This window comes from Bos indicus, chromosome 8, assembly GCF_029378745.1.
Source record: "Bos indicus isolate NIAB-ARS_2022 breed Sahiwal x Tharparkar chromosome 8, NIAB-ARS_B.indTharparkar_mat_pri_1.0, whole genome shotgun sequence".
In the NCBI taxonomy this organism is placed as follows: domain Eukaryota; kingdom Metazoa; phylum Chordata; class Mammalia; order Artiodactyla; family Bovidae; genus Bos; species Bos indicus.
In genome coordinates, this window is record NC_091767.1 from 38302444 (window position 1) to 38328787 (window position 26344).

The window sequence follows — 26344 nt, forward strand, 5'->3', positions numbered from 1 at the left end:
TGAACCATTTGCTTGGTATTTAAAGTCTCATTATTGCATGAAGCCATCTAGGGACCACTTGGGAAAATAAGAGAGGAAAGTGGTAAGAGATACAGTGGGAAAAATTAACTAAAAAACACTGTGCAAGGCTCTCTACAGTAATGTAAAGCATCTGAGGCAAAGGAGTAATTACCAAATCTGCATTTTTGAAAGGACACAGACTCATATTGGAGAAAGGACTGGAGGGATTAAAAAAAGGAGTGAGAGATCAGTTTAGAAGCTGTTGTAGTAACTGAATAAAGGTACCAATGCCAAATAACCATTAGTTACACAATTTTAAGCACTTCAGTATACATTATGCAGGCCACTCGTCTTCTGAGATGGACCACATCTCTGCCAAGAGAAGACATGTATGTCTCTCAATAAATCCACCTCTTACACTTTGTATCTTTAGAAATCTACTTTTGGGGTTTCAAATACATATTGCACATTCAATTCTTACATAGTAACAACAAAAATCCCCTGATAATCATACCAGTATTCCTCTTCAGGGACCTTATCCAAAGGAGGATTCAGGCAGTAAATATGATAGGCCATGTTACATTCATCGCATAGAACTTGCATGTTGGGTTCCTGTTTTCCACCACATACATGACAGGAGCAAGAACGGCATTTCTTATTTGGGTCTCCACCACAGGAGTCACATTCAGGGTCATTTTTCCCTATTAAGAACAAAATTATAGCAAGCCCAGTCTTAAAATCATTTTTATGTCTATGAATCTTATAAAGAAAAACCCATGAGAATAGCACACAGCTTTTTTTTTTTTTAAACAAAAAGAACCATATGGAATAATTCAGTGCAAGACTTTACTATTTCCCAAATGTGCATCAAGATGCATAGGGGTAATGCAGTTAACTCATGAGGCATCATTAGATATATTAAAATTTCCAGTGAAATAACTGAACAAAGTTGTTCCGAAATGGAAGTGTTAGGTATCATCTGTTCTGCAGATCCAAATCTTTCCCCAGGTGAACTAAATTAGGAGGGGTATACCTGTTAGAAGTCAGCAAATCCATTTTGGTTTTGCTATGCCCCCAACATACTCTTTATTAGTAAATACAGTACTAACAGTTGATTTTTTTTTAATCTTACTTATCAGTTGGTTCAGAATTCTGGCAACTAACAGGTTCCACTTATTGCCCACCCCTCCTCTGCCAGTCTCTCCCATCTAAATCCAAAATACTTTTTGCCAAAATGTTCATTTGAAATTATAAAATAAACATATATATACACAAAAGTCTTATAGTAATGCTCACTAACATCAAGTTAAATTTAAGTATCAAAAGAGTAACAGTTGGATAAATTTTATGAAAAATGAGGTAAATTTATAAGAACTATAATATAGATAGCCAAATATATTAAAAAATGAAACTGCAGAATAAATTTTTTATACAGAACTGTATAAACACACAAAGATGAATTATACAGATACAGAAAGATGTCTAGAATGACATGTTGCCAAAGGTATGTTTAGATTTCTGGTTTAGAGTGATCAATGGCAGTCTGGCTGTGGCTCTGAAATGGTTTCCTTACACAGAAGTTCAAAGTCGTAGCTATAACATGATTAGCATTAGGCAAAGAACATATACATGCAGATATACTGACAGAGAAAACACAAGAAAAACCTAGTCAATTTTTCTTTTGTGTTTTACTGAGAGCAAATCATATTAAACAAATTTACTTAACAAGTTACCCTCATTCCTTGAATATAACCATACAATCATACACAGTATGCCTTAAAGTTCTTAATTCAAGTCTAGATGTGTTTAGCATTGCAGTCTCAAAAAACGAGTATGGCTTAAACCAGTAACATGGAAGTCTAGTTACTAATCTGTTAAAGGATTTGTCTTGCTCTAATTCTGCACAACTGTGCTTAAGAAGAGGATAGGCAGGATTCTTTAATCTTGAATATTTCTTTTGCCAGAATATATGAGACATTGACATCAACACATGGCAAAAGCTCAATGAATTGTTCTCCACACACACACACACAAATTAGAATTAACAGAGTATGAGACACTGTAACCTATTTGGAAAGATAGAAATTGAACTATGAAGGAAAAGACTTAGAATTTAGTCCTACCTTTGTTACCAACTAGCTGCATGAAATTACGTTACATACAATGAGGAGATGAGGCTACATTCTAACAATTACATAAATCATTCATTACCTCCCAGAAATTCAGGGCTCAACAAGCATTATTCTTCTTAGGCTCTACTAGTATAAAAATAAGCCTCATAATTAACTATTAATCTTAAATGGCCACATTACCAAAGTGAGTTTTTTATCTGGACAGACTATAATAAAGGAAACAGCAAGAAAATGGCAATAAAATGCCAAGATGAGAAAATACTCTTTGGAAACAAATTTTATCATTTGATAAAAATCCATTAAACCAAATTGATCTTATATCAAAATGGTTGTCTTGAAAATCAATTTGTATGGTTTTTAGTTTTGTACTTCCTCAAAAGTCATTCCCTGGCTAGTCAAAACGGCAATCCTGAACAATACATGCAGTCTCGGCCCATAAGAAAGATCCATACTTAAAAACTTTCCATCTGCCAATGAAAGAGGATGGGCTCCAGGTTTCTCGATCTTGAAGATTTCATTTATGAATCTTATCTGACAGTCATTTAATTTTCCTTCAGAACCCCTGTTTAAAAAAGGAACAAAGGTCAGCAAAATCTAAACCATATGCAAACAGTAATTAAAAGTCAGTTTCAAAACTCACTGAACACTACTAAAAATGGGGTAATAGCTATTCTAATCACTGAATTACTGTTTCCAACAGTAGGAAAAGTCCAGTGATTAATATTTGAAGTTAAAATTTAACTTTAATATTAGGGGAAAAAAAAATCAAGACTTAGATCATTTGGTGAGAAGACACCTATCTTGTAAATTTAAAGATAAGGTAAAATTATACTCCCAATTAAAACAAAAGATTTAAACATATTTCCAATAAATATGCATGTTTCTGAGTAAACAGATAACCTCATTACAAAGAAAAGTCTTTCAAATACTAAGCCATATTTTTCACAGACATATTTATAGCTATTTGCATATACTTCAAAGTTTCTTGCCATAACTATAGATTTATATAATTCTTTTAATCTACCAAATTTTGCTTTATATTTTTGAAGATATATTATTAGGTACATACAGACTAAGAATACTTAAATGTTCTTATGAAAGGTATTTCTATCTCTACTAACGCATTTTGTATCAGAAGTGTACCTTTGGTTTTTTTGGTTACTATTTGCTTGGTGACTTTTTCAAATATTTCACCTTTCTTTTAAAACTTCTAATGTAGAATGCAAACAAATGCAGAAAATTTATAGACAGATGTATAGTTTAGCCAAGTAAAAGGCACATATCCTTGTAATCAACCATGACAAGAGACAGGACTATCAACTCCCTCAGCACTTCACATCCTCCCTCCAAGTCAAAACCTCTTCACTCCATCCCACGAGTCACCTTTACCTTAATTTTCTTCACTCTTCTCACCTGTCTTCCTCCCTAAGTATATGATATAGTTCTGTGTTTCAAAAACTAAATTCCCAATCTTTTCCCTTATAACTTGTTGATGAACCCCCACCATTTGTCCTACAGTTTCCCATGGTTTTGATTTTGATATCTGAATTCCCTAAGTTCATTTCAGTTTTTTCTGTCATTTGTGTTTCCAGTAAATCAGTAGTTGGTCTGGTGAAAAGGTCAAAAACTGTGGCTTTGAGGCATGTTTTAAAAAATGTGTTCCAGTTTTACTGGAATACAGCTATGCCTATTCGTTTATGTATTCTCTATGGCTGGTTTCATGCTACAGCAGCAGAGCTGAGTTGTGACAGAGACCATCTGGCGGCCAAAGGTTAAACTATTCACTATCTGGCTCTTTACAGAATAAAACCGCTGACCCTTCCTCTCAATGTTTACTCAAATAGGTTCATTTTTTGAGTAAAATCATCTACAGGTCTATTTTCATCAGTAAGCACCTAATTATTTAGTTGTCTTTTCCTATGATGATAGCAGCCACAGACGCTCAACGACCAGATTAATTCACTGGGGATTGGATAATGTTGATATTCTAGTTCTTTCACTCCCTTTTCACTTATTTGCTGAAATAATTCCATAAAGAAAAACATGACCACATCAATTATTTGGTAACTCAGTGGTATAGCTCATATAACAAAAAAATGGAATACTTTCTTTAGCAGTTAAAAAAAAAAAAATAGCTCTCAAACATTCTATGTAGGTGACCAGTTTCCATATTACTATGAGTTTACATATTTGAGGTGTTTCAATCCACTTTAGTTATTATTTGCCTTAATGATGGTCAAATTGTCTCATCTTCAGCCAGTTGACTCTCGTATCTTTCTGACAAGAGTTTAGCAGTCTTTGTGGGCTTCCTTGTTATCTGCGAGACAAGATGTCCCTAGTTCTTCTGGTACATTTCTGCCTGTAGCCTGTCGTCTTATCTCCAATGAAGCCTGGTTTTTTAGGGGGGTGTGTGTGTGTGTGCACTTAAGTCGCTCAGTCATGTCTGGCTCTTTGCGACCTCATGGACTGTAGCCTGCCAGGCTCCTTTGTCCATGGGGCTTCTCCAGTTAAGAATACTGGAGTGGGTTGCCATGCCCTCCTCCATGGGATCTTCCCAACCCAGGGATTGAACCCAGGTCTCCCACATTCCAGGCAGATTCTTTACTGTCTGAGCCACCAGGGAAGCCCAAGAATACTGCAATGGGTGAGCCTAACCCTTCAGAGGGGAACTTCCCAAGCCAGGAATCGAACCAGGGTCTCCTGCATTGCAGGTGGATTTTTTACCAGCTGAGCTATCCGGGAAGCCTTCTTTTAGGTGGAAATGGTTATTTCAAGACCACAATTTAGGTGCTAAAAAGCTTACTGCAACTGGACTGATTGCTATTTTCAGGTCTTTTTAGTGGACAAACCTACAAAATTGAGACATACACATTAATACATATACAAGATACCTCATGAGCTCATGCAAACAGTTTCTGTTCAAATTCAGGACTGAAGGGTAAGTTTGCTTTTGACAAAGCAATTATTTATCTGTTTCTCTTTTCTTTCACAATCAGAAAATCCTAGTTCTCAAAGACACCAGGGATGCCTAAATGAGAATGCTATAAGTACTTCCTTGCTTTATTCCACGTTACACATAAGACATTTTCACCAGTTATCATTAGGATTATAGAAAATACTTTAAAATTTCTGTGTATATTTCTTCCATGTATTACAGTTATAGCTATAGTGTCAGACCATAAAGCTGTTACATACTATCCATAAAGCCATTACATATTATACTTTCTTCTTTAGTCCTATTTCTAGATACAGAAAATTTAACTTCAAGTTAGATGGCACTCCAAGGTAACTAGTAGAAGTAAAATCAAGTATCTGAAAGAACCCAACTTTAGTCAGTCCAATAGCAATTTTAAGATACACCCTAATTTCATAGATGTTAAAATACAGAAAAGTTAATTTCAGATTCTATGAAATACTGTATCTCCTGAATATCTATTTTAACTAGTTCTTAGAACAGGGTCTGACACACAGCAACAAAAACAAAAATCAAAGCATTAACATTCTAGTGGTATGACTAGCAAAATAATATGCCCCAAAGATATCTGTTATCAGCCCAGGAACCTATGAATATATTACCTTACATGGCAAAAGGGACTCTGCAGACATTATGAAGTTAATAACCTTTAAATAGGATTATATAGATAGACCAAAGGTAATCATGGGGGATCTTGAAAGTAGAAGAGGGAAGAAAGAGCCTGAAGGAAGATGTGACTAAAAACGAATAGTCAAAGATACAACTTTGTTAGCTTCAAAAATGGAGGAAGTAGGCCATAGGCCAAGGAACTGGGAAACCCCTAAAATCTTAAAAAGGTAAGGAACTATATTTTTTTTCAGAGTGTCCAAAAAGGAAAACAACCCCCTGCTGATACTTTTAGCCCAGTAAAATTTGTAAGTCTTCTGCCTTACAGAACTGCAAAATAATAAGTTGTATTATTTAAGCCATTGCTGCTGCTGCTAAGTCGCTTCAGTCATGTCTGACTCTGTGTGACACCATAGACGGCAGCCTACCAGGCTCTGCCATCCCTAGGATTCTCCAGGCAAGAACATTGGAGTGGGTTGCCATTTCCTTCTCCAATGCACGAAAGTGAAGTCGCTCAGTTGTGTCCGACTTCGCAACCCCATGGACTGCAGCCTACCAGGCTCCTCAGTCCTTGGGATTTTCCAGGCAAGAGTACTGGAGTGGGGTGCCATTGCCTTCTCCAATTTAAGCCACTAAAGTCTGTGATAATTTGTTACAGCAATAATAAGAACCTAATACAAGTAGGGCAAGAGAGAACAATAAATGTCAGGTGATAATCAGTATCATAAAGAAATTCAGTTAGACTAAAGGAGAATTTAAGTAACCCATGCCGGGTGTGTATGATTTTACACAGCATGATCAAGAAAGTTGTCTTTCAAAGTGATGTTTGAATAAAGAATAAAACAAAAGACAAAGCCAGTCAAATGAATACCGGTGTGGAGTAGACCAGTAAGAGGAAATGGTCAAGGGCAAAGGCTCTGAAACAGGAGCATGTTTGTATGATTAAGCAACATAAGGAGGCCAATACGGTTGGAATACAGTAAACTTTGATTTATAACTTGATATGGACATCAAGTTTATATTCTGTAAAAATGGTACATTCAATAATAAAATCACCACTAGCAATGTTATGATAAACAAGTATAGATAAAATTTAGTAAATGAAACCCTATAAAAAAGATGCAAAATATGTTAAGTATATTCATAGTTTGAGGTTAAATTTTTTTTTTTTTTTGCTAAGTAGGATTCAAATTCTACTTAGGAAACTCTAATCTAGTATAATTTTATATAGTATTAAGTAAACAAGAGTAAGTGAACAAAAGTTGGAAAAATGGATTTAAACCCTAGACTTCTATTTTCCTCAAAGCTCAAATAGAAATAGAAATGACAGGTGAAAAATACAATGTGTTAACTAGATAGTTTAAGCATATTCACCTTTTGGTACTCACATTAAAAATTAGAAACAATAATGAACTTTAACTCCAAGTTCCCTTATCAAATCTCCAAGGCAGATTAAAAATCATGTCCTCTATTTGCTTCTTCCTTTGCACCTTATAGTTCTATATAATCATTACAGGGGGGGAAAAAAAACAACAACTTTGTTCAAAGAAAAATCAGCCCCAAAGACCTTAACTGAGAAGTTCTAATAAACATTCAAGAAAAGGACACAAAATTCTACCATAAAACAGAAAAATATTACAGCACACTATTTTTATAAAATCAACATAATTTGTAAAGGATAGCTAGATAGGAAAGATAATATACAGATTTCACTCACTAACCCAAATGGAAAAATCCTACACAAAATACTGTCAAGCCAAATCCAGGAAAGCATACCTACAAAATACCTGTCAAACATTGTAAGTATTAGTAAAATGTTCAACAAAGTTTTTTCTTGGCAATCAGGGTGGGGGAAAAAAAAAAGATACCTACTCTCACCACCTCCTTCTAACAACCAAGTGGCAACTGGTGAATGAAGACAAAGTTAAAGATCAAAGGAAAAAGAACACATAAATGTAATTCATGGAAAAGGGAATGGCAAACCATTCCAGTATTCTTGCCTGGGAAATTCCATGGACAGAGGAGCCTGGCAGGCTATAGTCCGTGGGATCGCAAAGAGTCGGACATGACTGAGTGACTAACACAAACATAATTCACAGATTATGATTACAAGCATAAAAACCCCAAAACTACCTACATGTAAATTAAAATTAATAACTCTAGTAAAGATAATGGATCCAAAATCAAAGGTTATTTACATACCAGTAAGAAAGAAAAATGAAATTTATTTACTTATAACAACAAGTGGTACCTGAGGCTAAATAAGAATAAAAGACACATAAGATCAGACCTTTGGAGAGAATTCTACCAGGCTGAGTCATATAATTGTCAACATTCAAATATTTTGAATCTATAAAAACATTTCATACGGTCCAATCTAATAAAAAGGGCTTCCCAGGTGGCACCAGGGGTAAAGAATCCACCTACCAATGCAGAAGACACAGGGACCTGGGTTCAATCCCTGGGTTGGGAAAATCCCCTTGAGAAGGAAATGGCAACCTATTCCATTATTCTTGCCCAGAGAATCTCATGGACAGAGGAGCCTGGGGGTGGCTACAGTCCATGGGATCACAGAGTCAGACACTACTGAGCGCACATGCCTAACCTAATTAAAAGCATGACAAAATCATATTAAAGACCTAAATAAATGCAAAGAAATCACACTCATAGATTAGATTTAATCCTGTACTTATCAAATTCCTAATGGTTTTTATGTAGATGTTACCAATATGACTAGAATGCTCTGTCATATTATGAAAGTATGAAACTTATGTAAAGATATACAAAACAAACCAATGATACAAAATAGAGATCAGATGGATGAATGGCCTTTTAAATGATGATGCCAGGAAAAATGATTATTCACATGTATTAAGGCAAGTCTAATGTTTACCTCACATTGTACCAAAAAACCTACTTCAAGTGGATTAAAGAGCTAAAGAAAGCTGGTATTAAGCTTTTATAAGGTAATAATGGAGAATATCTTTATGTTCTATGAGTAGGGAGAAGTTTCTCCCCTCTGCTCCACTCCATGTTTTACTGAGATATAACTGACATACAATTGTTTAAGTCTAAGGTGTACCAGACCACCTGACCTGCCTCCTGAGAAATCTGTATGCAGGTCAAGAAGCAACAGTTAGAACTGGACATGGATCAACAGACTGGTTCCAAATAGGGAAAGGAGTATGTCAAGGCTGTATATTGTCCACTCTGCTTATTTAACGTCTATGCAGAGTACATCATGAGAAATGCTGGGCTGGATGAAACACAAGCTGGAATCAAGATTGCTGGGAGAAATCTCAATAACCTCAGATATGCAGATGACACCACCCTTATGGCAGAAAGTGAAGAGGAACTAAAAAGCCTCTTGATGAAAGTGAAAGAGGAGAGTGAAGAGTTGGCTTAAAGCTCAACATTCAGAAAACGAAGATCATGGCATCTGGTCCCATCACTTCATGGCAAAGAGATGGGGAAACAGTGGAAATAGTGACAGACTTTATTTTGGGGGGCTCCAAAATCACTGCAGATGGTGACTGCAGCCATGAAATTAAAAGATGCTTGCTCCTTGGAAAAGTTATGACCAACCTAGATAGATTATTAAAAAGCAGACACATTACTTTGCCAACAAAGGTCTGTCTAGTCAAAGCTAGACATGAAGCTTTTCCAGTAGTCATGTACAGATGTGAGAGTTGGACTATTAAGAAAGCTAAGCACCGAAGAATTGATGTTTTTGAACTGTGGTGCTGGAGAAGACTCGAGAGTCCCTTGGACAGCAAGGAGATCCAACCAGTCCATCCTAAAGGAAATCAGTCCTGAATATTCATAGGAAGGACTGATGCTGAAGCTGAAACTCCAACACTTTGGCCACCTGATGCAAAGAACTGATTCATTTGAAAAGACCCTGATGCTGAGAAAGATTGAAGGTGGGAGAAGAGGATGACAGAGAATGAGATGGTTGGATGTCTCATCACAGACTCAATGGACATGAGTCTGAGTAAACTATGGGAGTTTGTGATGGACAGGGAGGCCTGGTGAGCTGCAGTCCACGGGATCATAAAGAGTCGGCCACGACTGAGCGACTAAACTGAACTGAAGGTGTACAGCATAATGACTTGATATACAGAAAAGTTTACCACAAAAAGATTAGTTAACATCCAACACCCCACAGTTACAAATTTTTTCCTTGTGATGAAAATTTTTAAGATCTACTCTCTAAGCAGCTTTAAAATATACAGTACATTATTAACTATAGTCACCATGCTGTACATTATATCCCTAGAACTTATATATCATATAACTGGAAGTTTGTACCTTTTAACCACTCTCACCCATCTCCCACCCTGACCAACCCTCAGAAGGTTTCTTAAATCAAGACACAGAAAGTATAAGCATAAGGGGAAATTTTTGATAAATTTGACCACCTAAAATTAAGACTACTATTCAAACATAGGGAAAAAAGATAAGCCACAGAATTGAAGCAGGTATTTTCTCCACATATAACTGAAATGGTCAAGTTACCATAACTAGAACTCCTAAAAATTCAATGAGAGACTACCTAATTAACTACAACATATACCAATGCTTGAAACAGGATCCTTAACGCTTGAAACAGGATTCTTACAAGAGATATCCAAATGGCCAATAAACATACGGTTCTCAATCTCATTAATAGTCAGGGAAGCGTAAATTACCACCACAATAGTGTATTATTAGAAACTCACCTGAGTACCAAAAACTCAAGTCTGACAAAATTAAGTGTGGTTAAGAATGCAGAGCAATTTGAACTTACTATGGTCGAAGTGGAATCTGGTATAACCACTTAAATATTTGGTTCTATCTACTAAAGTTAGAGATGCACAAGTTCTACAATCTTCTTCTAGACAACACTCACCCAACAGAAACTAACACACATAAGCAGCAGGACAGAAGTATAATGTCATGGAAGCACAGTCTGTAACAGCACCAAACTCCTTCCAGTGAAGGGAAAAGATTTCTAACAATGAAAAAAAATTCCCATCCACAAGCCAAAGTGACTCCTTTCTTGGCTCCTGTATCCTTAACAAGTCTAGTAAAAACCTAAATGACAGCAAACGTAAGCCTTTATAGGACAGTGTGTTTTATTTTGGGACAGCCCTCAAATACCACCATTTTCTCATGAGTCAATATTTGCCTATCTGTAATTTCCACTCAATCTTTTCTCTAGTCCCTAAAGCCAGAGTGCTCCACTCTTTAACTGTACCTCAAAATTACTCAGGAAAACGTTTTAAATAGCAAGCTTTTTTAGCTCAATGTTACAAGTACTGCTGTGTATACATGCTTTTTTTTTTTCACTTCCTACACCTATGTACATTATAAGAATCTCTATATAACTAATTTATGTAGATGCTTTCTCCTTTCCTTCATGATTTGTATCCATGTCAGAATTTCAAGCTACTTAGAAATCTGTTAATTGCATTATTACATCCTTAGCCTGACAACAGAATCACACTTGTGTTTGCACTAAGTTCTGAAATGGTTTTCTAAAATAAAAGCTCACAAATCTTTTTCTTTATCTTAGGAGTCAGCAGACTTTTTCCATGAAGGGTCAGAGAGTAAGTAGTTTAAAATTCGGTAAGGTTCATTTTTGCAGCCACTCAACAATGCTGTTGAATACACAGATAAAAAAGCCAGTTTTAGCTAAAACATAAATGGGCACTGCTGTGTTCCAATAAAAATTTCTTTTCATAAAACAGGTAGCCAACAGGCCACAGTTTACCAACTTCTGTATTATATTACTCATCATAAGCAGATGCTTAATCTTAGATTTGTCATCTCAATATTAAACTAGATATATATGTATCCCTTATATATATGTACAATGCATAATCAGTTAACCAGAACTTAACAAGTATGTTAGTTTGGCTGCTTCTCTTAAGTAAAAGAAAACTGTCAGGGTCGTTCTAGTATCCGCAATGCTCAACACAACAAATGTACTCTTAAAAATTCATTCTAAAGAAAAATGCACAAAAGTGCATACACAAGGTTTTTACTTAAGCATCATGATAAAGAATTGGAAATACTTTGGCAGACTTTTTTTAAAAAGTAAATTAGTGACTATTTCTCATTTTATTCAGAACTGAACACAAAACAGTGTTGACAACATTTTTCCAAGTGTAAAAAGGTAGCTTTGAAACAATGCATAGTACTTGTATCATTTGAAGGAAACATACAAGAGTATTTCTTAAAGAATTAACGATGGAAGTATCTGAGTGATATGAAATCTTGGGTGACATTTTACGTTTTGAATTCTTTTCAAAGGTGGTTTTAAGTTCCTAAGTTAAATAAAATTACTATAAAGGAAAATTTTTGCTAGTCTTTCAAGTCCAGCAGACAGCTGGCTAGGTAGACAGTCATTTCTATTCTATCAACACATCTTCAGAGCAAACATAGGTATTGAAACACATCTGTATATTATTGGTTTAGCCTAGTAGAATCCTGGACAGTAGACAAAAATTTCTCTAATAACATGTTCAATTATTTCCAAGGTGCTTTCAAATAATACTTCCAGCCTTAAAGTAGCAATGGAGATTTAAGGGTCATTCTTAATAAAAAATTCAAGAAATTTATTAAAAAGTTTTCCTCGAGGTATGGAAATTTCCATCTTTCATGGATTCCATCTTTTTTTAAATTAAAGAACATGTGCTTAACACTTAAAAATTACATTTCTTAATTCAGCAATTAAATGGCATCAGTGAAGAGAATCTTACCCCAAGAAAACAGTTACACGAAGTTCTTTTTTGGTCCTTGAGATTGTCTTCAATGTAGTGATTTCTGCATCAAACCAAAATCCTCTATTACTAGGACTTTCTACATTGTAATTAACCATTACCACATCACCAACATTTAGTTCATTCCATCTCAAAGTGGTTCTAGCTCGTGGTCGAAGATCCTTGACATTTATTTCTACAGTACCACTTTCCGGATATCTGAGGAAAAAGAATCACAGAACACTGCTTATGATTATGATTATCAGCATGGAAGACTAAAATTATATGCAATATGTATAAAAGCCTAATAATTTTACTCTTAATGGCACTTAAGTAAATTATATTTATTTCTGATTTTAAATGCCAGAATAAACAAGTCTTGTTAAAATCTTAATAAGTCATTCTTAATTAGCTTGGGGAGGGAGGTGATGGGGAATGATGAGTAGGGGTAGGTAAAAAAACCAAGTTCTTCTTTTCTACATTTTCTTAACCCACATTTAAAAATTACTTTAGTAAGACTAGATGCTGATCTCTTCCTGAACTTGGAATTAGTTTATCCAGCTCTGCCATTTGCTTTATGCATAATAAGAATATGCGTGAATGCTAGGTTGCTTCAGTCATGTCTTACTCTGTGCGACCCTCTAGACTGTAGCCCATCAGGTTCCTCTGTCCATGGGATTCTCTACGCAAGAATCCTGGAGAGACATGCCCTCCTCCAGGGATCTGCCTGACCCAGGGATCGAACCCACGTCTCTAAAGTCTCCTGCACTGGCAGGCAGGTTCTTTACCACTAGCGCCACCTGGGAAGCCCATGCAAAAGAATTCCAGTAGAATCTTGATCTTATTTGAATTTCTAAAGGTTTAACAAACCTAAACCTGATTTGAACTTAAAAGAAGGTTCCTCTATTTTGGGCCTAACATCTGGTATCCATAGGCAAAAATAGCAATATAACAGTCCATAGTGCTTTCTATAACATTAATAAGATCTGTTGTCTTTATGTATTGCTCGCTAGTAGAGGGATAAGGAAACAAGTAATTTCTGGTTCCTGCTCTTGGAAAACTCAATCTCCTGGGGTAGGTCAAACTAATATAGCATTGGTTCTCTAAGCAGTGGTTCTGTTTGGGAACATGCTATAAATGCAAACTCCTAACTCCACTTCTGATCTGACTCAAACTCTGGGAGTGAGGCCCAGTGGTCTATTTTCACAAATCCTCTCAGCAATTCTCAAGCATACTCAAGTTTGATAAGCTACTGTGCTATATAGAAACACAAGAATAGTTAAATATCACAGCATTTTGTGATGGCATTAACAAGGTAGTAACTAAGGGAAAAGACCATTAACCCTTAACCAATTGGGTGGCGTACTCAAAATGTAAGTGAGCCTGAAGGTGGAAGCAGCTCTAGCAGCTTGTCTCGGTTCTTCCAAATCAAACAAGTACTATGCAGGCCTAGGACTCTCACCGTATGTCTAACTTATTTATAATAAATGGATATTAATCCTGGTGGGATTTTAGCTAATCACTCAATTTAATCAAACTTCTTCAAATTTTAGTTAAGCAGAGACGAAAAAAGAAAAAAAAATCTCAGACTCACAAGGGGCCTTAAAAAGGATTGGTCCATTCACCCTCAGTGCTACAATGCCCCTTTACCACAAGCCTCCGAGCAACCTCTGCTTGGACAGTGAGTGAGAAGAGGGGCAGCTCTAACTCTAAAAAAAGTCACTTTGTTTTCACATAGCTCTGACATAGGCAAGAGAATATACTTGATACTGGACCAAAGATAAACACAATGAGTTCCACAGCTTAAGTGCCAAGAAGAAATACACATAGTCTCCACTAAAGACCTAATCCTTGATAGTCTAAGTTGGTCACCCTGCCACCCTTTAAGTATAAAACATTATAAATGAATTAACATAAAGTTTTGAATCCTTTATCATCCTGTCTCTTCACTCAAAATATGTTGTATTTTCACCCTGCCTGGGTTTAAATTCCATTTTAGCTTCCTACTACTGTGTATCCTTGGGAAAGTTACCAAGCTTCGCTGTTTTAGTTCTACCTGTGTTTAGTTTACACATGACTGTCTCTCACGTGTAAATACCTAATGGTTAACTAACTAGCCCATATGGTTGTTTTGAAAACTAAAATGGTGAAGACTTTTAACTAGCTATTTTAGGGCTTTTCTAATTCTGAAGTAGTGAATGTGTTTCCTGACTCAATATTCTTAAGGCCATAAATGATAGAAAACTATTCTTTTATATGAGATCCTCTTCTCAGCTATAACATGATTTTTACATCCTGACATTATCATATACTCCTGTATGGTTAATATAGGGAAAAAAGAGTATTTCACTGGCAAGAACTCTCCATTTGCCTATGATTGCCAAAGTTAGATACCAAGAATGGAAATATTTTAAAAAGTTTTAAAATCATATATAAAATCATGTTTACTGGAGATGAGTCAAAATAAACCATTCCCTATATCAAAGGAATTTAAGCTATGTTTGCCCTGAAACTAAGTTTGTATGACTTCAGAACAGAATTACATTGTAGAGCATATGAATACACAATCTTTATGTATAGTGTGTAAAAGTCATGAAAATGAAGTATACTTTTTCTAATGCCACCCAGAGGTGTTAAATCAGCTGCTAAGTAAGAAGACATAGAAAGGACCCATAAAACTATTTTTACCAAAGTCAAGAACATGCTGAGGCTCCATTATCACTTTTATTCTTTTCCTCAGCATCTTCATTTACACATATCACACAGGGATGACTCAAATGCTCTAACCCAAATTTCTCTTCAGGTTCATATATCCAACTGCATCTCTAACATGTATTTCAGGAGCACCTCAAATTCAAGAAATTCCCCCATCCTCTAATCTGCTGATGCTCAGTATTCTTTAATTTTTCATACTCCCAGAAATTGAAGTTACCCCCAATTTCTCCATCATTACTAAGTCCTCCTTATGCATACTGTCAATGCTTCTTTAATGTAACTCTATGTCCTCAGTAAAGGCTTGCATTTCTCTGAGGCTGTCAAGGCCAACTCATCTCCCTGTTTTAGACTCCTTAGATGCCACCATACTTTGGCCAAAGACTCTAAAACACAGATCTACTTAAAACATTTTGTGAAGCCTGATAACAATGTGTTCATAGGCTGTAGAAAAACAGGCATTCTCAAACACTGTTGATGGGAATACAAACTGATACGGTCTCCTTGAAGAGGGGAATTTGGCAATACCCAGCAAAACTGCCTATGTATTTACCTTTCGATCCAGGAATTCTATCTACTCTAGGAATCTGTCCCAAACATTAAGAAGCAAAACACCCCATGAAAAGACACATACACAAGGCTGCACTATCTGTAACAGCAGGACTAGAAATAACCAAATGTCCACAATAGGAAACTACCTACTACATGATACAATTATATAATGGAAAGGAATATGACATTTTCTGGAGTGATACATATATATGGAGAGATATATTAACTCAAAAAACACAAGATGCAAACAATATTTATCTTCTATTAAGTATGTGTTGAGATAAATATATTTGTACATGGGCTTCCCATGCCATGCTAGTGGTAAAGAACCTGCCTGCCAATGCAGGAGATACAGGAGACTCAGGTTGAATCCCTGGGTTAGGAAAATCTCATGGAGGAGGGCATGACAACCCATTCCAGTATTTGTGCCTAAAGAATACCTTCCCAGGTGGCTCTGTGGTAAAGAATCCACCTGCCAATGTGGGAGACATGAGTTTGATCCCAGGGTTGGGAAGATCCCCTGGAGGAGGAAATGGATACCCATTTCAGTATTCTTACCTGGAAAATTTCATGGATAGACGAGGCTGGTGGGCTACAGTCCACAGGGTTGCAAAAGAGTCAGACACGATTGACTTATATTATGTACATATAGAAGTGTGTATATATGTGTGAGTACACATGTAATCACACACAAATACTTATATTCTGACATAAAAGGATAAACCAAAACTCATTTATTTACCACAAAAAGAGATAAGAAATAGGCTAGAAGGAACCAAGATGGATACTGTTTTTCTTAATGTACTTATTGACATTTTTCCTTTAGAACCATGTAATGTTTCACATGATCATAAATTTACAAAATGTGATAAATCACTAAAAATCAAAAGCAAAATGAAAAAAGTGGCTTAAATACAAACTCTTAAGTGACTTGAAAATACACTAAATTAACTCTATATTCCCAGTGGAGTGATACTTATCTACTAAGGAGAAAGTAAAAAATACACGAACTTTTCACTAATATTGTTTGCAATAGTAGCACTGTTAGTCTGAAACCATCTTATGAGTAGAATACAGCAAGGTAATGCTGACATTATCAGAACTATGATTCTCGGGTAAGAGAAAAAATAAAAGATTAAATGATAGCCCTTCAACTCTAAAATTAATTGGAAGTATCAATACAAACATTTCTTAGCTGTTTCCAATGTGAAGACCTAGAAACACGATCAAAGTATCAATCAACAGCCGACTATACACTCTAAAGAACCAAAGCTCTTTAAAGAAATGGCTGAATCCAGTCCTCGGCAGGAAACAGGAGAGCTTGGGACATCCTGTTGCACCTGAGTGTAAAGAAATCCTCATTAAGTCAGGTTCAACTTGAAGGAGCTTCCACAGGCTAGAGATGAGACAACTTGGGCACCACAAAGAGCTGAGTTAAATTAAAGCAAGTATTAAAATCCATTAGTTCACATGATACTTAGTAAAAATCTCACTGACCTTGGAGGATCCTTTGGAGGATGCTAGGGAATTTACTCACTCTGAACACTGAAAAAGTTCAACAATTGACAGTTTATTCTACCTTTCGTATATGAATCAACTGTTAAGGAAAGTTCTTTATGAAAGAGCTATATAGCTAACAAGTGAAGGAAAGAGAAATATTACCATTGTTACCACATTTCATTACATAGCAATTCTAGGTAAAGGTTGTGTGGGTGCTCAGTCACTCAGTCGTGTCCAACTCTTTGTGACCCCATGAACTACAGCCCCCCAGGTTCCTCTGTCGATGGAATTTTCCTGGCAAGAATACTGGAGTAGGTTGCCATTTCCTACTCCCAGGGGGTCTTTCCTGGCCCAGTGATCAAACCCGCATCTCCTGCATTGGCAGGCAGATTCTCTTCCACTGCACCACCTGGGAAGGTAAAGGTTAATGGCTACTAAAACCACTAAAAGCTGGCAGCAAATTTCACAATGGATTTATCAGAGTGACAACACCCAAATCTTCCCACAAAAAAAGAAAGGGAAAGCAGGTATTATATGTTTCTCAATGTCATGCAATAGGTAAATAAATAGCATCTCTAAACTAGCCTTATCAAATGATGAAATTTAAAACCAATCAAACCTCTAGGTACATGTATATGGATGGTTCTGCATCCATAGAGTCAACCAATCACTGTTGGAAAATAACCAGAAAAAATTTCCAGAAAGTTCCAAAAAGCAGAAGTTTAATTTGCCAGGTTCCAACAACTATTTATACAGCATTTTTTTTCAAATGTTTTATTTTATTTATTGGACACACAGTATGTGGGATCTTAGTTCCCCAACCAGGGATCAAACCTACTCCCTCCATTGGGAGCTCAGAGTCTTAACCACTGGACCATCAGGGAAGTCCCAATACAGCATTTACATTGTATTTGGGCTTCCCTGGTGACTCAGACAGTAAAGAATCTGCCTGCAATGCGGGACATGTGAGTTCGATCCCTGGATTGGGAAGATCCCCTGGAGAAGGGAACAGCTACCCACTCCAGTATTCTGGCCTGGAGAATTCCATGGACAGAGGAGCCTGGTGGGATATGGTCCATGGGGTCACAAAGAGTCAGACACAACTGAGCACTTTTACTATACAGTATTTACAACTATTTACAGAATATCTACATTGTATTAGGTATTACAATCAATCTACACATGATTTAAACACGAGGATGTGTATAGGTTATACCCCCAAAAGTCATTTTTTTTTTAAGAAACTTGAGCATCCATGGATTTTGGTATGGACCAGGGTCCTAGAACCAATGCCCTATGGATACCAAGGGATGACTGTATAAGCTTTCAGGAAACTAACATTAACAGAAATGTAATCAGTGAAGTCCCAACTGTGGGAAAACTGAATAAACTGTCACTTGCATAAACAAATAATAAGGAAAAAAAAAAAAGTAGGGGGGATCTGTAGGTTGAGACTTAACCTAGCAACAACATGCAATGGATGAATCTTAATTTTATCCTTATCTGTACATTCCAAGAATACATTTTAAAAACAAATAAGTCTGAATATTGACTGGTTATTTGATTTTAAGGAATCATTGTAAATTTCAGGTGTGGTTTTGTTTTTTTTTTTTAATGTGCTGGGGTCCCCACGTCAGGTTCAGTGATTTGTTGGGGGAACTCACAGGTCTCATTCTCACTGAAGAGCACACAGTTCTTCCCATGGCTATGATTTACTATAATGAAAGGATACAAAGGAAATTCAGCAAAGAAAAAAAAAACATAAGGTCAAGTCCAGAGGAAATCAGGTACAAGATCAAGCAGTCCATTCCCAGTAGTCACACAAAATGTGCTTAATTCCTTCAGCAACAAATTCTGACAACATATGTGTTATAATGTTGTCTACCAGGGATGTGCAGTAAAGAATGCTCAAGAGTTTTATTAGGAATTGATCACATCAGCATTCAATGCCTAGCACATACCAAAATTCCAGACTCTCAGAAGCAGGTATTCAGCATAATCCATATTTCTTTTGAAGAGCTTATGCACAGTCAACCATTTTTATCAAGGAATGAGAATCCTCCTGAAAGTTAGCTCCCCAACACCAGCCAAAGGTCAACCAGACACCGACCTTTCAAAAAGTAGTAAATCTCTGGCTTGATGTTAGCTCTCTTCTGCACACTTTAAAAAGAATCCATTTAGCTATTTTCTCAGTTGAATGCTCTTAAGATGTCAACAACAAGATGAACCAGGAAAGAGTGTGGCCTTGGCTCAAACACTGTAACAGATCTCAAAAGTGCTGTGATTAAAAGTTATCAGTTAACCGCAATCATTCCCTGTAGGTCAACAAGTTGTCTTGAAGATCTGAGCAGTGTGCCCACCATAGCTGCTAAGGCTATTTCTGGTTGAAAACTCTTAAAATTTGGGACTTGCTCCAAAATAATCCAGTGGTGGTACCTGGGGATGCTGGCAGGGATTGAACAGGATTGGCCAGGAGGTCAAAATGAGTGAAGATAGGTGATGAGTTCATTATACTTTCTCTCAACCTCTGCATAAGTTTAAAGATTTCTACAATAAAAAATAAAATGCTTTGTGCTTGAAGTTCAAACGAAAGGATCTTCCCACTTTTTTTAAGTTTTCCCACAGGTGTACGAAACTCAAAGTTAACACTCAAGGCTTACAATGAGGACAAGCAGCCTCTGGTTCCAGCCCACCACACTTCTGATTTCTATTCCCCAGATGAAACTGTTTAACTTTTAGCTATTTTTGTTCACCTCCACATTTACATTTAAGCAACATGCTTACATTGCTTTTTACTTCAAACTTATTCTACCCACCCCTCATGTACAGCTCATTTGCCTGCCTCCATCCTCCTCTTCCTTATACTTTACTAACACAAGGCACTGCTCTAAGTGTTAACATTATTTACCTCTTAGGACAGAGATAGATATTATTCTATCCCCATTTTACAGACAAAGCAGAGAAGTTATTTGGAAAGAAGTAAGAAGCAGAGGCATGACTTGAATTGATCACCTGGCTCTAGACTCTTGCAATGACTGATGAACTTGCTTGCTCTTAAGCACATTAAACAAACTGAGTTGTCTGTACATATCAGTATTTTTTTCTTTATATCTTGACTAAATATTAATAACTCTTCACAGCTAACTAATGAAATATGCTTTAATTATACATCCACTCTTCCACAGCTTTGTTTTCTATTGTGTACTTAAGTTTTCTTTTTGGTTGCTACTTGCTTAGTTTTCTATTTACATATGGTAAAGAATCTGCCTGCAATGCAGAAGACCCAGGTTCGATCTCGAGGTCGGTAAGATCCCCTGGAGAAGGAAATGGCAACCCACTCCAGTATTCTTGCCTGGAGAATTCCATGGACAGAGAAGCCTGGTAGGCTACAGTCCATGGGGTCACAAAGAGTCAGACACAACTGAGTGACTAACACTTTCACTTTCACCATTAATTACCCCCATTCTGCCATAGCTGTTAAAACTCCACTGTGTTCAGAAATTTCAGGTATTCTACTAATCTTCTGGGTTGCAAAACATTTTCTAGATACCTCTGTCCTATTCTTATCTGGACAGCTTGATCTTCATTGATATCACGCTGGGATCTCCTATCATTACTTCCTGTGTTGAATCCTATTTCCCAAATACCATGTTTTCTTCTTTCTTGACTTAAACCTTGAATGTGATAGAAGTGATTAAAATGCTCTTTCATATAAATAAATCTTTTTGTTCTCAGTTTTTTCCATATGTGTGTGTGTGCTTAATCGCTGTGTCCAACACTCTGTCACCTCATGGATATGCCTACCTCCAAAGTACCTGGTAAATCCAAGATCTGAATCTTCCTAAGGTTTTTCAACACTAATGTACTTGCTTGTTGTTGGCTTACACTCAGCTCTATGGCCTGCTAAGTTTGGCATCATTTACCCATTAGCTTCTTACCTTTCAAAAGTTTGTTGTTTTCTCTTCTGTGTTTTACTTCTACCACATTATTTTTTGTCCTCAGGGGCTTATGCCTTTATTCTTTTACTATCTTCTAGGAGGGTTTAAGGAGTGGAGACAAACATGCATCTTAATCTGCCACATTTAGCTGGAAATCTTTATTCACCTTTAGTTTGGTTTCTTATTACTCACCATGTATCTTCTACACTCCACCCATACTAGTCTACCCTCAGGTAACACCTTATCTCCTTATCCTGGTATCCTAGCATTCTCCTCCTTCAGGAATACAGAATTATCTTCTCTACCTTATATTCTCAGAACTTAAGGTATTCTGAAAGCTAGGTGTGCATACTTCTACCACAACTTACACTGTAAAATACCAAGTTTTCATTAAGAACCAGGTACCATGTTCAACCTTTGGTGTGTTTGGGATGTAACAGGCTGACAAATGTTTGGAAACATGCAACTCATTAAATAAAAAAATCTTTTATATAACTAAAGCTCTTGAAAAAAATGTAATAAATCAACTATGACCACTGTGTTTTAGGATAGTTAAGTGGCAATGAAGAATTCTATACAAAGATAAGAAAAAGGTACTTTAAAGATTATGTTTTTGGCATTCTTAAAAAGCAATCTCTAACACAGCATTCCTTGCCTCCCATGGCGTCAAAGAGCTGAAGATAAGCACTACAAACTGGTCCAAGCACTGACTTCTTCCAGCACTGGCATTGAGGAAGACTGCAGGAGACTGCATCAAATATTTTGGAAAGTGCTGGAAGCTTAAAAAAAAATTCTAAAACAGGGCTCAAGACATCCCTCAAAATCTGAAGCAGAGAGGTAGGAACTTATCAAAGCTGACTTTATCTAGACTGTGCCATGAGCTTACATACAGATATGGAAAGATGAGACTAGGGTCCTTTTTTTTGTAATTACACTTCGTGCATTCCTGTTCTCAGAACCTGAAGTCAAGTTATTACCCTAATAGAGATGTAAGACAGACTATTCTAGTTAGCTACTTTGCATCTTTGAGAGTAGAGAAACACTTTGGTGTTATACAGTCTATATTCTCAGATAAACCTTAAATATCCCTAAGTCTTTTCTTCCCAGTAACATTTTCATTGCTCTACATACTCTTCAGGTATCTTTTAGAGCTATCCTTCAGTATATGCTTTTGATGATCCTGAACTATGTGACATTTTAACAAAATCCAACTGTGTTCTCAATTAGCAAATCATAGAGTAAAACCTGGGGAATTAAACTACAAGGAAATTGATTAAGCACAATTTTTACAATAGGTTTGTTATAAGAAAGTAAAAGTACATTTCCTTAGGTGACTTGTAAGCTAACTAATCATTTTACAAGATTCAAACTGTATTAAGCAAAGTACTATCACTGCAACCTTCTTTCAAAACATGGCTTCCTGGGGTTAAAATGCTTAAATAAGGACAACATTCATCTGGAGGCATGTTCTAGTTTAGCCAATCTTTAATGTCATACTACATGCAAAAAGAGAGCATTTTTTAATCTAATAAGTAGCACTGCTAACTTTCACACCTTAAATGTAAAGCTTACTCACAAAAATAACTTACTTAAAACTGCTTACAGTAGGACTTAAATACATACATATAAATAAAAATTTGTACAACATGTTAACAATGGTGTATAACTTTTAATTGTTAAAACAATGTAATTAGGTTTAAAAATACCTATGCCAAAGGTAAATTATTTTAGAGTACTTACCAAAATAACTTGGTCTTATTAATAAATTAAAAGCAGAAAATTGGCTATTATTACTGGATACTTTTCGAGGTTGTTAGGGAAAAAGAGAACACAGTCAAGTAGATATTTACAAATGAGGAAATTATAGCTGAAAGTTTAAAAAAAGCAAAGCAAAAAACTTAACCAAGGACCTAGAATTCAAACCAAATTTCTGATTCTAATGCCTGAAAACTATGCAGCCTATAACAGAACCAATGATCTGTATACTTAATAAGGCCCTGGCTGCCTGTTTGAAAAGCAGATTCCTGGGCTCTACTCCAGGCCAACCCAATGCATGGAGTGGGGCTTTGACAGCCCTCAGGAAACTGCACTATAGACACCTTACCTGGGTCAATCCACAGTTTTGCTGACCATCTTTGAGAAATACTACTATAAAGGAATGATGTATAAATTTGAAAAAGTGAAATCAACTGATATCTGTAGTTACTTTTTTAAGCACTAAGTTATCTTTTAACACAAGAGAAGAACAACAATAAGGTTAAAGATCTAACGTCTGCCCTCCTTTTGATTTCTATCCATTCAGAACACTGCAAGTCATAGAGGAAATATTCTAAGTTTTTGGCAAACATGTCAGTAACAACCAAGAAACAATGAAGCAGACTTGTCACTGCACCAGGGTTCTGAAACTTAACTTCTCATTTATAGCTCCCTACTCAAGATCAACATGACACGCTGACCTGATTTTTAAAAATCATACTCCTTTCCTCCTGTGAGAATACAGAAATCATTCAAACATTTTTGACAGTCCTTAGAAACAGATCATATCAATACATTCAAGAAAATCAGTTTTGTTACTTTATAGAACTTTTACTTAAAAATATCACTTGATTTTATTCAAAATTGGCTCACTGACTTCTATTTGTGGTAACCATAATTAAGGCTACTCAAAAGCATGCACCACAGGCTCAGAATAACTCAAAAAAAAAAAAATCTTAAAAAGACTGCTGGTGGCAATGACAACATTATTCTAAGACATTCACCAGATGGGCTTTTAATTGTAGCCCAGCATAAGTTACCCTCCAAGTCCTAAGTGATGCTCTAACAGTTCCATCTGATCTCATTCCCATGGGTTGAGCCTTGACACTGTGTTAAAAACAGCAGTTTAATAATCCATTTTTCCTTACAGAGAAAAAGAAAGCACACAGGTATTTGTTTATTGATTTAAGGTTTCTGTTCTGTAAAAGTATAACTGGAGAGACTGACAGAAAATTTAAAAATATGTAAAGGCAATGGCACCCCACTCCAGTACTCTTGCCTGGAAAATCCTATGGACAGAGGAGCCTGGAAGGCTGCAGTCCATGGGGTCACTGAGGGTTGGACACGCCTGAGTGACTTCACTTTCACTTTTCACTTTCATGCACTGGAGAAGGAAATGGCAACCCACTCCAGTGTTCTTGCCTGGAGAATCCCAGGGACGGGGGAGCCTGCTGGGCTGCCGTCTATGGGATCGCACAGAGTTGGACACGACTGAAGTGACTTAGCAGGAACTGCTTTATAATATTATATATATTTATTTATATATTAAAATATTTTATAAGCAGGCTTCTCTCAAAGTGAGAGGTAGTCTGGTAGTATGGTTCTAAGTATGTGCTTTTCCAAATCTCGATCTACCTCCTATCAACTATTCAATACTGGGTATGTTAGCTAACTTCTCTAAATCTCAGTTATTCCTTCTTTACACTTAGAAAAGTATCTACTCCATCGACTGTTTAACAAGGATTACATGAAATAATCCAGGTAAAGTACTTCTGGAGTGCCTGGCACATATCATTGTATTAAAAAGAGAATTACTGAACTATACTTTTAAAAGGGTACTTCAGAATAATTTACTAAAAATTCAAAATAAGAAGTTTGTTTCCAAGGTAAACTGACATTTCTATTCTAAATGTGAACACTATGGAACATGAAAGCTTATATGGTAATTTTCACATCATTATGAAAACTCTTAACACTTATTCATGTTTCAAGATTTCAACTTTGCCTAGCCATTGACAGTTATTAAGATATAGAAATAAAGTAACTTTCATAAACATTTTCCCTCTTTAGATATATACTTCCTTGTTCAAACTACTAGAGGTTTCTAACTTACATTTCTCTTTATAGAAATTAGCTCCAATTTATAAATCAAGATCTCTAAATTAAACCACTAAATTTAACAAAGCAATTTTAAAAAGCCACTAACATGACTAGTATTCCCAAATTCACCTTTTCAAATGACCTATAAAGGTACATGTTATAAGGATGTACAAGCAGGAAAGCATGTATGTGGGAAGATTCTGAGATCTAATTCAACATGAAGCCAAATTCAGGAAGCTTGTCTTAAAACCACAGATGCATTTTAGAGTGTAATTCAAAAGGAAAGCCAGGACTAGATCTCAGAGCAAATATTCAACTACTATATACAGTGTTATCCCCCACTCCAGAATTTACCAATACTTAATGGCTGATGGAACAGAGAGAAGAAATAAAGTATACTTTTAAACAGTCATTCTGGAGCTAATTCTGCAAATACTACTACCATGTTCCTTTTATATGATCTGGGTTGAGTTCTTAAGAGGAAGTGCAAGTTTGGGGAATTCAGAGAAATTTTCAAGTCAAAAGAAACAGTATGTGAATGATGTTAACATACTAAAATTGTCACAAAACTCAAAACATTGACTGGCTAAAAAAAATTACCAGTGGAGAAACAGACAGAGAATAGACTTACAAACATGGGGAGAGGGGAGGAGAGGGTGAGGTGTATGGAGAGAGTAACATGAAAACTTACATTACCATATGTAAAATAGAGAGCCAAGGGAAGTTTGCTGTATGGCTCAGGAAACTTCAAACAGGGCCTCTGTATCAACCTAGAGGGGTGGGATGGAGAGGGAGATGGGAGGGAGGTTCAAAAGGAAGGAGATATATGTATGCTGCTGCTGCTAAGTCACTTCAGTCGTATCCGATTCTGTGCGACCCCGTAGATGGCAGCCCACCAGGCTCCCTTGTCCCTGGGATTCTCCAGGCAAGAACACTGGAGTGGGCTGCCATTTCCTTCTCCAGTGCATGAAAGTGAAAAGTGAAAGTGAAGTCGCTCAGTCGTGTCCGACTCCTAGCGACCCCATGGACTGCAGCCTACCAGGCCTCTCTGTCCATGGGATTTTCCAGGCAAGAGTACTGGAGTGGGTTGCCATTGCCTTCTCCGGGATATATGTGTACCTACGGCTGATTCATGTTGAGGTTTGACAGAAGACAACAAAATTCTGTAAAGCAATTATCCTTCAGTTAAAAAAATATATACATATATATATAAAGAATAAACAAACAAACAAAAATTACCAATATACCATAAAAGATAAATTCTCCACAAACTTGTTATGGACATTGCTTCCCTATGTTAGCCAAGCTGGCACAAAGACTGCATAGTGG

General features: G+C 36.4%; 1 protein-coding gene across 8 annotated transcripts in view; it reads right to left on the reverse strand.

Moving 5' to 3' along the window:
* UHRF2 (ubiquitin like with PHD and ring finger domains 2) overlaps positions 1 to 26344 on the reverse strand; it is an 85851-nt gene that overhangs the window by 36754 nt on the left and 22753 nt on the right. For all 8 annotated transcript variants that reach the window (XR_011568034.1, XR_011568032.1, XR_011568037.1 and 5 more), the window contains exons 4-6: positions 12459 to 12677; positions 2585 to 2694; positions 515 to 701 (exon numbers count right to left, since the gene is read on the reverse strand). Coding sequence is in view for 1 of the 8 variants with exons in the window: in XM_019965970.2 (XP_019821529.2) it covers positions 515 to 701; positions 2585 to 2694; positions 12459 to 12677 (516 nt within the window). In the remaining 7 variants the exon portion in view is untranslated. The remainder of the gene's footprint in view (positions 1 to 514; positions 702 to 2584; positions 2695 to 12458; positions 12678 to 26344) is intronic.